The sequence below is a fragment of the Psittacula echo genome, assembly GCF_963264785.1.
Source record: "Psittacula echo genome assembly, chromosome: 3".
Taxonomy (NCBI): Eukaryota; Metazoa; Chordata; class Aves; order Psittaciformes; family Psittacidae; genus Psittacula; species Psittacula echo.
Window position 1 is genome coordinate 29,781,671 of NC_137736.1, and position 14,257 is coordinate 29,795,927.

Here is a 14,257-nt window from a genome sequence, read left to right on the forward strand (position 1 = left end):
ACCAGGCTTCATATGCAGTGTCAAGAGAAAAAGAATAAAATAATTTAAAGTCAATATTTATTAAAAATTAATACGTCAGTCATAGTATCTTTCAACATTAACATCTCTTGCTCCAAGTTAAATCACAAGTGTGCATCTGTAATAATCACCCCTTATCAATCACTAACTTATTTAAGAAAGGTGAATGATTCAATGATTTTAAAGTGATTATGTCAGCCCTCTTACTGTTACGCAAATGGAACCCCCATGAAAATCTTGTCTTCAGGACAACTTAGTTCAACAGGTATTCTGCTTAATTCCATATTACAAAGTTAAGATCATATTAAGGGTTATCATTCAGACTTTCTACAGTTATGGTCTCTTCTTGGTGGGATCACAAGCTGCTACAACAAGACATCAGAAGTTAGTGGCTACAATTCCCAGCTAGAACATGGGACACTGAGCTGGGAACAAAGACACACTCCTGAAATTATGTGCAGTTCCTTTGGAAACTCATTTTCACTTCACATTCACTTTTCACCGTTATTCACTTCACAAAGACATTTATATGTTACCATAATCAACACGTATACTTAAGACTACAAGGAGGAACCCCCAAATAACAAATCATCTCTACCCAGCAATGAAAAAAACCCCAGGCATGTCTAAATGTTAGCAATTATATTTAAATACTATATACCAGAAAACAAACAAAATCATCATTTTTTGGAACAGCAAGTTAAAAAAAATAAATAAATAATTGTAATAGATGAGCAAATAAAAGGCTTGGTTGCTTTAACTCTATTCTTCAATACTATGCAAATTTACTTCACAAAATGTGTCGTTTCAACTAACACCACTGACAAGGGGGAAAAATCCAAACTGAGAAATAAAAGTGTGAAAACAAAGCTGACCTATGTAACAGCCTACAAGCACTCCTTTCCATCTGATTTGGGCCGACTCAATCACATGTTCTCCACTGAAAATAAAACTTTATAGCACAAATAATCTCCAAAGATTTTCTTCTAATACCAAATGTTTTGATTAAAATACATTTATTTCACATGAAAGCCAACTACTGCAATTTTCGCCTGTACAAAATGACAATTTCAATTTAACTACATGTTAGCATGCAAAATGCTACCAAATTACTTAAATGTAGAAATGCTAATTTTTTTTTCCTAAGTTACATCTGAGAACTCCAAAAATATGCAAACTAAGTGTCTTAACAGGCATTTAATTAGCAAGACCTATCATCCATTGGATGTCCAGCAGGGCAAACCTAAGAGTTTTACAATCATGTCTGCTACCACAGAAATGAAAAATCACTGAATTGGAAAAGGAACATCCATAAAAAAGAATTATTTGTTGTCAGTGAAATCCCATGTTAAAATCATGCAAAGGGGTGTGGTAAACATACAAAATAGTCTTCACTCTTTCTGTAAAGCTAGTCTACTTTAAGATGAAAAAAGCCTTCAGATTCTGTCATAACTTCTTCTTAGTATTTCCAGAACTGTGAATCAAATTCTCGCAGATCCATCACGTCATTCAAAGAGGTCACAGTCCTCCCAGGCACGAGTTACTGCCTCCACCAACCTTCTAGGAAGATTCTTACTGTACTTCTTGTACATTTCAGTGTGTTCTAGGCTAGCATACACGGTCTTTGTTAAACTGTGATTTTGTTGGAAATGCCTGGAAAGCAACGAGCAGAACGTCTTTCCAGTAGATTTGAAAGTACAGTGAATTCTAACAGAATCCTAGAAAAAACACCTGCTGACAGAAAGACAGTTACAGCCTCGTTCACCAGCACAGCTGCCCTTGGCACCCACCATAGCTGTTGCTTCCCTGCAGCTTAAGTGTTTTAAGATACTATTTAATAGGAAGGCATAGTCCAGAAGATGACATTTAAGTAAAAACAGTAATAAAGACAAGAAGGTGAAATTGCTGTCTACTTTTGCACTGCAGTCCCTTCAAATTGGCTTCAGATTAATACAGTACTACACCAAAATACACTCAAAAACTATTTCAACCTCAGCCCATATTTGATCTTTCTTGTCTAACATAGAGACACTCTTTCCAGAGGATAAATTGTTTATTGAAGAATTTTTAATTCTTATTATTGCACCCTTATATATATATATAAAACAGGACAATATTTATATTAAGCTTCTGATATAAAATACCATCATGAAAAGCAGAATGTAGTGAATTATTTGGAAATACTCTCCTTCCCTAGTTAAGGGGATGTGGATCTACTCAAAACTCTGCATAAACATTATCAGGAGTGTGGGCAGAATCACACAGGCGCAGCTTATTACTGGTGACAGCAAACACCAAAGAAAAAAACACTCCATTTGTGAGAATACAGAATATAGTGTGTGTATATATATATATATATCTCTCCTTAATAATGTACATATAGCACATGCTCATCAAATGTATCTGTTAGTATGTTTTTCTTCAGGTATCTAAGTTTCATCAAGCACCATATCAACTTAAAATGATTTGCAGAATTATTATATGCCATCTGCTCCTGTAGATAGGTAATAGCATATCTGCTTCCCCCCTTCAAGAGTGCAATGTGGAAGGATTTTCTTTTTAAAAAGAAGTGGAAAGTGGATGGGTAGTGGAGTAGCATTGCTAAGAATGAATATGAAAACCAGGATGCCTGCTGCACACAGATTATTATTACAGCTATTTATCTAGCTCTACAGAAAGCTCAGGGTGAGCATAGTGCCTCTTCTTGTTCACATCTGCCCTCCTCTCAGCGTTACCATAAGACTCAGGTCAAAGGATGTGCACGAAGCTCCTGCTCTCTCCACTCAGGGCTCAGTATTTTCTCAGATGACAGAACATTCTCCTTTACTCATCGCATGCGACAGGAGTAAAGATAGCTTCCCACTTGTTTCGTTATGACTCACCAGAGAGGAAAAAGGAAAGACATCACCTCCTGTTCAGTCAATTAAACCTTTATAGGTATCTCATTAAGGAGTCCTATTCCAAAGAATAAATATACTGTTTATTTTGTATGTCAAATAAGAAAAAATACATGTATGCCATCCTCCCACTACATTCTATACAAATCTGCAGTAAAGCTGATGACATTTAAAACTAAGTGCTCTTAGAAGGCCTTGAGAGGCAAGCTGGCAAGATCCTCTCAGACTTCAGTATCTTGGGCTAATCCAATACTAGAACTGAGTCAACAGAAGAGGTATCAAATGTATAAAGGCAAGCAAAGTATTTTTCAGATGGTTTGGTCACACTAGCATTAGCTAATCCACATTACAAGCAGCACATAGAAAACTTAAAGCAGGAGCATGGCTTGGGCTGCTTCCACATTAAGGCCGAGTGATTATACAACCACCACCTCTGTGAATTATCCCTCTGACACTCTTCCTTTCTTCCATCTTATTCTGTTAAGTTGAATAACAGACTCAGTACATGCACAACATGCACTGAAAATCACACAACATTTGAGCTGTATAGCATTTCATACAGAGGCCTAACTAAATCCTCTGAATCATCCTGCAATGCTTCATTGCATGTAAAGGGGATGAAGGTTAATACAGTTATCCTTCACTCAGCAAAACGACAGATGTACTTCCTCCAAGATGACATTTAAAGGATCAGTAAGCTTTCATTCCTTTCTTTTAGCTCCTTTCAAATCCAAATTTCTACACACGGATACTCCAGAAGATGCAGATCACTAAGGCGCTCAGAACTGAGCCACATGAATCACTTTTAATGGTAAGTATATTTCACTAAGTTCTGCCTATATTACACAAGGTAAGAACTCTGATAGGGTAATAAGGCTGAACATCTTATTTTACCTTCAGTATTGATGAAAATATTTTGAAAAATGTCAACAGTTTGAGATCAGTATTGTCAATTTTTGTAGTCTACAAAGCATTAGCAAAAAATATGAGTTTTTAACAGTTTAAAGTGACACTGTTCTGGATTTAAATTTATATATATTTGATCTGACCATTTTTCTATCTATTCACTCAAATTTTACAAATATCTGGGAAATCTTCCCCTAGGGTTAGACTTGCATTAACTTCAGCTTATATTTGTACCAATATCCAGAATTTTGTAAGACTACAGACTAGAATCTTCTGATTGTTTTCTGTGGCACGATTACAGAGATGGAGTAGCACTTCACAAATCTTCCCCAAGCACTCATAACTGCAATCCTTTAACCATGTAAAAAGAACAGGAGAAGCAAACAGCAAGCAGAAAAAGAGGAAAAATAATTCCGAGCTATGGGACTCTAGTGCTTTTTCTGCTGCCAGTTCAAGGGTATGATTGTGATCTTTCAACCATTAACAAAAAAATCACGTTTCAGTATCTACTGAATTTAGGTGCAAAGAGGGAATCAAAGCAAAATGCCACAGCTAAATATGCGTTGGGAAAATACACGCATTTACCAGACAGAAAAGGAGTAAGCAGTTTACTGGTTAAGCTTACTGAAAACAATATTTGGAGGACCTACTTCTAGCTAACTATGAATGTTTACTATATTGTAACCTACTAATTAGAATACCAAGGAGAACCCTTTACAGACTAACATGCTATTATTAAGAACAGAACCAAAGAGGAGAGAGGCTTTCAAACTTTGTTTTGGGTCTCCTTCCTCTGTTTGGTAACAACATGAGGCATAGAAGAGGGCAAGAACTTTGATACGCTTTTTAATTTTCAGAGTTTATCCAGGTGCTTGCAGTGTATCACAGCAGAAATAGTGACCTACTGTCCTTTTTGAGCGTAACTTTCAGGAGTGAATTGTTTTTAATGCATTGCTCCTGAAGTAGCTTCAATGTGTTCAGCACTTACTAAATACATGCTAAAATAAAGTTTTCCCCAAATCTTCAAAGCATTTTTCCCCATTTTATGGATTTCACTAAACCTGTTCACTAGCTTTATGACGGGGCAGTTACGCCAAACCCAATCCACACCACATAATGCCTTTTAAATACTGATGGCAAAATCGATGAGATTACTTACATATGTAGAAAGAAGAAACTGTATCAGAAAAAAAATAATCTAAAAAACCACGAGAAAAGCACTCATTGTTTTTGAATAGGATGATCACTGAATTGCAGCTATGTCAACCAGGCTGGCATGCTCCACTGCTAGGCCTCTAGCAGTTAATGGCAGATTGCTCTAATCACACATTAAAGATACAGATTAAGCTGCATGCTAGACAGCACTTGTTCATACAGCCTGTTCAGTACAAATGATTCTGTGGCCCACCATGAAGTACCTTACACAGGGACAGACAGGTGCCACAGAGACCATGCCACTGTCAAGGAGAAGACTCACACAGAGAAGAGTTAATTGCAAATGCTGAAGAAAGGAAACATATCTCAAGTCCCACTTTTCTTTAGAAATCACATTTCTAACTCTGAGTCTTGTCAGATAACACACTCCCCATTCAGCCTACTCTACAGTCTCAAAGCCAGAGAGAGTATCCTCTTGAAAGGTAGGGGTTTGAGCCCCCCTCAGACTCCATGCAGTGAATCAAATATCTCATTTTCTGATCGGGTGCCCAGAATAGCTAAGCCAGAAAACCACAAACAGGTACCAGAATGAATTAATCAAAAAGCTATTGACCTTAGAAAAAAAAAAAAAAAGGAAATACTTCTACAGTATGAAAGCTTCCTATAAAAGAGTCAAAACCAAGCTCATTAACCCTGTGAAACCAGGTGTTCAGACTTTCTGAAGAATATAAATCAAATTACATTTTTAAACCCTATCTATAGGCTCCATGATCTCTTCTGCACTTCTCATTTTAGTGTCCTCTAATTATGACTTAGAAAAAAAAAGGTGAGGAAGGGGGCAAAAAGGATTTAAGGGAAACATTTAATGCATTTATAACTGAAAACATGTAAAAATAACTTTGCAATGCAAGACACCTTGCTCCAAATATTACTCATTTTATTACAAGACAAATCAATACAGTCTCCAGATAGGTTAAAAATACAGGGAAAAAATAAAACTAAAAAACAAAAAAAACCATCAAAAATCATGATACAAAATCAGACCAAAAAAACCCCCAAATTAAGATATACCATTTAAGAATAGAGAATTTTTTATTATGAAATACAACACACAGAATTAGCTTTTCAATGAGTTACCAGGTATTAAAACAGAAAAGGTTGTTCAGAACCAAAGAAATAAGCAGATGCTGTTGGAAGCAATTAGAAGAAAATTTAGTGTACATGAAAATATACATGCATGATGGAATGAAATTAAAAGTGTAAAATTTTCTCTTAACAGATGGAGATATGAAAATGTCTTTTTTATTTTTCCCCTTATTTAAATCAGAAGCGTCTCCACAAGCAAATAAGAAAATAGAATAGTTGCTTCTTTATATTCCATAAATAAACAGCTTACACAATGTCAAGTCTGCCAACTTTTTTACATGGTAGTTATCAAAATATATCAACTTACAGAGGACAGCCACAGCTCCAGATTCAAACATGAGACATTCTTCTCTGTTTCTGGCTTCCACTATCACACTGAATGGAAGTGGATCCAGCTTGTGATAGATGCGGTATCCTTTACTGAAAGCCATTTTGCCTTTACCAGAGGCAGTCCTGTCCAACACAAGATGATGTTAGTGAAACCTTCCTGTACTTCCAGATACCTTCTGCAAAGCAGGTCTGACTTGCATCCTTTCCTAGAGATTTTGTATGTTTAACAAAAACAAGCAAACAACTACAACTGCAAAAAAAAAAACCTGCTGGCTCTTTCTACCTCATGAGACTTATTTTATTTCATGTTCCAAAACAAACATGGGGACTATCTAAAGACACCACAGCAATGTTTCAAAATAACAATTACCCAGAGAAACATCTTTCAAAATCAAGGATTTATTTAAAAGCTTCAGAGACAATGAGAACTTATTTCACAGCACTTACTAAACAGGATTTCTTCTTAGGGAAAAAAAAAAAAAAAAGAAAAAAAGAATGAAAATAATGTTTGCTGGCCACTACAAATACGTAAGAGTGGCAAATATCTTAATCATAAACTAATGCCAAATGCCAAGGACCAGAAGCCCGAGCAGGCTTCAATTTTCAGATCTACTTTACTGATTCTGACCTTGTAGAAAAGGACAGTATACCTTCGACACTAAAGCTGTTAAGACATTTTAAAATATCATACAAAACCGTTAACCTATTTTGGCATTCTTTTTAAAAATGAAACCAGGAAACCAGGTTTTTGTTTGGATTTAAACCCTCCCCTGCAGTGGTTGATGACTGAAACATTGCAGTGCTGTGCTAGTGAAACTGCCTGTAAGCCCCAGAGGTAAGATCTTCCTTTAAAACAATTTAAAAAACCCCAAGCAATAAGGAACTATAAACAAACCTGTGAGTAGCCAAATTTTAAGAGTTTAAGCTTAGGAAACATACAGCGAGAGAAGATTCTTCTTGAAAAGCCAGAGCAGGGGTTTCTGCCCTCTCCCTTCCTTTCAGCTCAGTCTGTAACCTCCAGGGCGGACGCGGACCTTACGCCGCCGGTCCCAGACACGCTGGCCCCCGCCCTCCAGCGCAGCCCCTTGCAGGCGCAGCACCACCGTGAGGGGGTAGCACCGCCGGACCGGCTCTTCACTCGAAACCCCCCTCCCTTGCTGGGCAGGACGAAAGGGGCCACCACACAGCCGCGAGTCTCTCACCGCCCTGCTGAGGGGCAGCGCCGCAGCCGGCACCGGGCCAGCAGATCCCCGCCCCACTACCACCTGCCGCCCAGGGCAGGCGCGCACCGCCGGGAGCAGCATCCTGGTGCCGCCAGCACCCACGACGACGCTAACAGAGCCTCCTCCATCTTGTCTGGCGCCAGCGGCGCCCCCACGGCCCGAGCCCCGCAACGGCGACAGCCGGGCCGCTGCCACCGTACGCTGACAGGCGCCGCCGCGCGCCCGCCACCCCACCGCTCCTCAGCCTCCCCTCACCCCCTCTCAGCCGCAGCGATACCAACGCCTCCCTCACCGGCCGCGCCACCTGCCGCCGACAGCCTCCCGCTCCGCTCCGTGCCGCGGGAGCCGGCGAGCACTCACTTCCGCTCCGGACCCGCCGTCCCTTCCGCATTGCGCCTCCCGCCACCGGAAGTCGGTAGAGGGCGTGCGGAGACGGCGGCGCCGGAGGTTGGGGGGAGATGGGGCAAGGGGCGCGAGTCGGGTATGAGGTGGGGCGCGAGGGCGGTCATTAAGCGGTTGCTGTGAGGGGGACGCTGGCCCGCTGGAGCAGCGGCCTCGGCCTGGCTCGGGCTTTGGCAGACCCGGGTTCCCGGGAGCGGCATTCCTCGTGTAGGTCCTGTGAGGGGCACGTTGAACCGGAGCATTGAGCCTTGGGTAATCCCTGCTGTCAGGGTGGAGTTCAGCGTGGGAAACCCTGACCCTTCACGGAAGGGTAGGAAAAGAACCCTCGGGAGAACCTGTGCTTTTGCGCAGTGTCATGGCAGTGCCGGGGTAACAGCTTCAGAGTTGCCAAATGTGCTACAGATGCTCGGTCAGGCTCTGTTAGAACAGTCCCCGTTGTGTATTTATTACAGGTGCAGCAGGGACAGCAAACTTGGGGTTGGGCTCACAAGGAGTAATGCGAACTGAAGCCCTCACTGGGCAGAATGTGCAGTGGGAATAGAACCCGTGTGTGCAGGTGGTCGCCGAGTGCCTCGGGTTATGTGGGAGCACTGAGTCGTCGCTAACGCCTGCCTCTGCTTAACGGGCTTCCAAAGTTTTAGGGGCGGACCGTCAGCGTTTGTTTGGAAATTTCCATTCAGCCTGTGCAGGCTGCAAGTGGAGGAGGAGAGTACAGTTTCGCAGGAGCTTTACTACTTTGTGTTGGTGATACATTACAGGCTGCTGAGGAGACAACGGAAGGCAGATTTGAGAGCTACATGTTAAAGTCAAGGGAGAAGTGGCTCTTGCTTCACTTCAGATAGTGCTGGGGCCAGGGTGGCAGCTGGAGTGGAGGGCTGAAGTAGAAAGAACAAAATCTGAAATACTGTGGAGAGACTCTCTTCACTGAGACTGTAATTGGAACTAAAAAATATGCATGAGGGCAAGTGTGAGAAGTATAGCTACCTCCTGAGGCAAGAGCTGGGCTGCTTTTCATTTCAGATTGTAGCATTTCTTTCTGCTACATTCTCCTCTGAGATCAATTCCCATTGCCGAGTGTAAAAATTAAAAACAAGAAGACCTTTTCTGTTTCTTATAAAATTCATATTGAAGCACAAAAAGTTATATTTGATATATATTCCCTGAATGGCTCTGGTCTATTCTAAAGAAACAGTAGATTGGATACATAATCTTTTGATATTTAAATATGGTCTTATCCCACCTATCTACCATAGGCTAAGTACCAACTGAAGGGAATACACTGATGGGAGAGAACACAGAGCAAATCTTTGTGAGGTAAAATACAGTGTAAGTGATCTTTATAGAGTTTAACTGGCCAGTTTCCTGCATGCATTATGATGACTCTAGTGAAAATGTTCTATAGATAATAAATGTATGATACTTAAAAACACTATTTAAGTTTCATGGGGTTTGAAATTACTAGAATGGATAATTACTAACAGTTTTTTACAGCTTATGCTGTTTCTTACTTGCTCATGGTAGATGCTCACATGTAAATGAACTACCTTTAGCACAGCATCAAAAAGAAACTCATGAAACTTTACTCTTGAGAATGTAAAAATAAAAGAATGACAACATGGATGCTGTGGAAGCAAAGCAAGTGTGTCCTGCTTTTATCGATGCTTAAAGATCACTAGCAGGGACAGCAATTTAAAGGTGGTTTTACAAGACACACCCAAGGCTAAAATTATGATACACACTTGTAGTGAAAAACAAATGATGTGTAAGTTTATTCACATTTTTTTTCAGCAGATAAAATAGATTAAGGTGGCGTGTGACTGTTTTATTATGAAATATATTTTGCCTCCAAGTAATATTTTTTTTTTTCTGGTAGCTAATCATTATTATGGAGTTGAAAATGGACTACTCCATTATTTTGCTAGTGACTTTCAAAATGTCAGAGAAGTGCATCAATTGAAAATATAATAATGGAATCACAGAATTGTTTGGGTTGGAAGGGACCTGAAAGCTTATCTAATTCCAATCCCCTGCCATGGGGGTTGGACCAGGTGGCTCAAAGCCACATCCAACCTGACCTTGAACACTGCCAGGGATGAGGCAGCAACAGCTTCTCTGGCCAACCTGTGCCAGTGTCTTACCACCACTCACAATAAAGAATTTCTTCTTAATGTCTAATTTTAATCTACCCTCTTTCAGTTTAAAGCCATTCCCCCTTATCCTGTCCCTACCTGCCCTTGTAAAAAGTCCCTCTCCAGATTCCATGTAGGCCCCCTTAAGGTACTGGAAGACTGCTATAAGTTCTCCCTAGAGCCTTCTCCAGGCTGAACAAGTCCAGCTTCTCAGCCTTTCTTCACAGGAGAGATGATCCAGCCTTCCCAAATGAGAAGCCCTCCTCTAGACTGTGTCCTCTCTGTGGGGACCCCAGAGCTGAACACAGTACTCCAGATGAGGTGTCGTGGAGTGGAGTGAATCAGACAGGGAGAATCACCTCCCTCCACCTCCTGGCCATGGTTCTTGTTACACAGCCCCCAGATACAACAGGCTATCTGGGCTGCAAGCACGCATTGCAGGCTCATGTCCAAGTCTTCATTCACCAGTATCAGTTTACATCAGCTGAGAATGTGAAAAATGTATTGCTATCAAATAGTGGGAGCTTTGAGAAAGCTATTATTAACTTCAGAAAATGCTGCTGTTTAGAAGGTAGTGGAAAATGAGAATATTTGATTCTAATAAATGGCCAATGTAATACACTGCATAACAGCAAATTACAAACAAAGCTTATTTTTTCTTCAATTTTGTGTAATAAAAACAACTGCCAACTGAATTTCAGAATCTCACCAATCTTAAATATATGGAAATGTTGAGACATACTTCTGTAACTGGACCTCAGGAAGCAGGGAAGAGGTAGAGAAGTTGGGAATGAAAGAGTCAAGTTTAGCCTGGGATAAAGGGGTGGGAAGGAAAGATGTGTTAATTGTTTCCCGACACCCAGATCTATTTTTATTTCCAATAAGTTAATTCCCTAAGTCAAGTCTGTTTCCCATGATGTTAATTGTTAAGTGATCTTTATTTTGATCCATGGGCTTTTTCAAACTCTTTTCTCACACTGTGCTGTTGAGGAGGGGAGTGAGAGAGTATCTGGGGGGGCATCTGACTGCAGCCTATTCCACTGGGCTTCTGAGCAGAGTCTGTTTAAAACATCCTGCTGAATGTTTTCTGTTAGCTAGGTATCACAAAAGTCTTAAGACAGTAAACAGACAGTACTCAGGAACTTGCATGAAATCTAGGGCATAAAATTTGCACTTAAGCATGTAAGAAAAATACTACACCAAATCTTGGAGATTTGTGCTGTGCTCTTGGAGATCTGTGCTTTGCTCCAGGTCTCTGCTCTGTGGAAAGATGTAACTATGCACATAAAGCATGAAAGTAACGTAAGTGGAGTCAGTGGGGCAGTTCATGTATTTAAACAAAACCACACACTTAAGTCATCATTTGGAGCACAGCTTTAAATTGCAGACCCTTATTTATAAGGTTGGTCTGCATGCAGTTATTTTATCCGCATTCATTTATTTCTGCATATTTAGGGCAAGAGTTTTACTTCCGTACAGAAATCAAGTACTCTTGGACAAACCATCCTATATTATTTCACAGTGCAGACAGACTAATTCAACTAACAATTGTAAGGCCACCAAAGTTTTATGTATGGAGTACCACACGCGGGACAAAACCACTTAACTCTGATCCATCAGAGCTGGTTGTGTGCAAGTTCCTCAAAAAACCACATCCATGCTCCTTCCTTGCAGCAACCATTTTTGAAGCCTCCTCAGAGTTCTTTTTTTTATACATGCCACTGCTAACTCCTGCAGGAATGCTTTGCTTCTGCCTTCACAAGTAAAGCTGACTGGATGGGTCACAGATGGTGGTGTTTCCTTGTGGAGCACTAATCATAGGACATTTAATTTTCACTAGGTAACTAATAAAACTAAGGTGACAGGGGTACTGCTTTTAAGAACCACCATACGTAAGAGGACAGGTCAGCCTGTTAAAACAAACTTCACCAAGTTATGGTACCAACGCTGTATACACTGCGGCAAAACTGCAGGTGCATATCTCCTCCATCAGTGGATATATATTTAGGGTTCTTTCAAAAAAAAAAAAAAAGGCCTTTTTTGAAGAGTTAATTGGAGAGAACTGAAAGCAGAACCACTGATTAGCAAACTTTTGCAAAAACAAGATGTATGCGAAAGGAGGAGAAAGAGGAATCATGCATCTCCCTGAATCTGCACAATTTTCCCTCCAACTTCTCCATTTCACATTTCAGATTTCATTTTTTTTTCCTTTATAGTAAAGGACAAGGTTTTCCCATTGCTTCTAGCAACCTTTAGGGAAAAGGTAATTCTGTAATAAGTGTAGTAATACATAACTCTATGATAAAATAATTGTAATAATTAGCTGTAATAATTCTGCAATAATTATCCTGTACATAAAAATGTCAATGACTGGCAGTTTTGTATGCAACTTTGTTTTACATCTTCCCTTTTCTGAAGCAATGCTAACTACTAAAGGGGTTATTAGACTTTCTCAAGAGTCCCTGAAGAGTTCTGAGCAGAAATAAGATTGCCATGTCACTTAATGTGTTAGTACCTTCTCACATGGGGTTTCATCATCATCTAGGGCATTGGTCTCTTAACATGTTATAATCATTTGTTAATTTTGATAGTGAACAGTGAGATACACGTTGCAAACTGGAAGAATAACATTAAAGCAGTTGTCCTCAGATTACGCCTCAATCAAGCAGCTATGTCACATGTTTAAAGAACATTACCCAAAGCATGACCAATTTGCTACTAGCATTTAATTTTCATCAATAAGTGAGATACACGTGAAGTGATATAAGTGAAAGTGGTTACTTTGTTTATAAATAAAATTGGGTAACATTATTTACATAACACCTTTATGTGCCTGCACATTTTTAACTATTTATACATGGGAAAGGCACTGCATGGCCCAAAATGATACATTAGATTACTTATCACCCACAAGTATACTTTGCTGCAACTTTCTTCATGTTGCTGTTCTCCAAATGTGACATTATTTGGGCATAGGAAGGTGCTCATGCCTCAAGCATGAGAAGCTTAGACACCAGAGCCATGCAGTGTCATTGTAGAAGAGAGAGGACAGACTCAGTGTAATATGAATAACCGGTCTTCAGCAGCAGTTAATTAGGAAAATGACTACAGGCTATCTTGAAAAAAGATTCTCTGTAGCTATAATTTGTAAGGAGGTTACAAGGAAAATACACTCTTCATTCCCTCCCCTGCAGTCCTAGTCACAATCCAAAGTGGAGCAAAATACCTGTATTTTTAATAATAAATATATAGTTTTGCTGCTCTGCTAGTCTGGACCCCCATTAGTAGTGTGCACATTTACTGAAATGGCAAATGCAGTCAAAAACCTGCACCTACGTCTTATGGTTAGTTATCTGCATCAAAAGGAGCGTGACCAGCAGGTCGAAGGTGGTGATCCTGCCCCTCTACTCTGCTCTCATGAGACCTCACTTGGAGTATTGTGTGCAGTTCTGGTGTCCTCAACATAAAAAGGACATGAAGCTGTTGGAGCAAGTCCAGAGGAGGGCCATGAGGATGATCAGGGGACTGGAGCACCTCCCATATGAAGACAGGCTGAGAAAGTTGGGGCTGTTCAGCCTGGAGAAGAGAAGGCTGCGTGGAGACCTCATAGCAGCCTTCCAGCATCTGAAGGGGGCCTATAAAGGATGTTGGGAAGGGACTCTTCATTAGGGACTGTAGTGACAGGACAAGGGGTAATGGGTTAAAACTTAAAACAGGGGAAGTTTAGATTGGATATAAGGAGGAAATTCTTTACTGTGAGGGTGGTGAGGCACTGGAGTGGGCTGCCCAAGGAAGTTGTGAATGCTCCATCCCTGGCGGTGTTCAAGGCTGGGTTGGACAGAGCCTTGGGTGACATGGTTTAGTGTGAGGTGTTCCTGCCCATGGCAGGGGGGCTAGAACTTGATGATCTTAAGGTCCTTTCCAACCCTAACTTAACTGTTCTATGATTCTATATACTATTAGAAGAAAAGCAAAGTTTGAGATGATGGCAGATGGTTCAAACCTGGACAACAGTCAGAGAAAGAGTGAAAAAAATACTTGTTACAAGCTT

The 14,257-nt window shown here is 40.4% G+C and overlaps 1 protein-coding gene across 3 annotated transcripts in view; it reads right to left on the reverse strand.

Moving 5' to 3' along the window:
• SYNJ1 (synaptojanin 1) overlaps nt 1-8,052 on the reverse strand; it is a 62,786-nt gene extending 54,734 nt beyond the window's left edge. For 2 of the 3 annotated variants that reach the window (XM_080612159.1, XM_080612157.1), the window contains exons 1-2: nt 7,968-8,052; nt 6,430-6,575 (exon numbers count right to left, since the gene is read on the reverse strand). In XM_080612159.1, coding sequence (XP_080468285.1) covers nt 6,430-6,553 — 124 coding nt within the window. In that variant the 5' untranslated portion in view covers nt 6,554-6,575; nt 7,968-8,052. Of the gene's footprint in view, nt 1-6,429; nt 6,576-7,930 lie in introns of all 3 variants that reach the window. The other variant, XM_080612158.1, reaches the window with a different exon arrangement.
• Between the last annotated feature and the right edge of the window lie 6,205 nt (nt 8,053-14,257).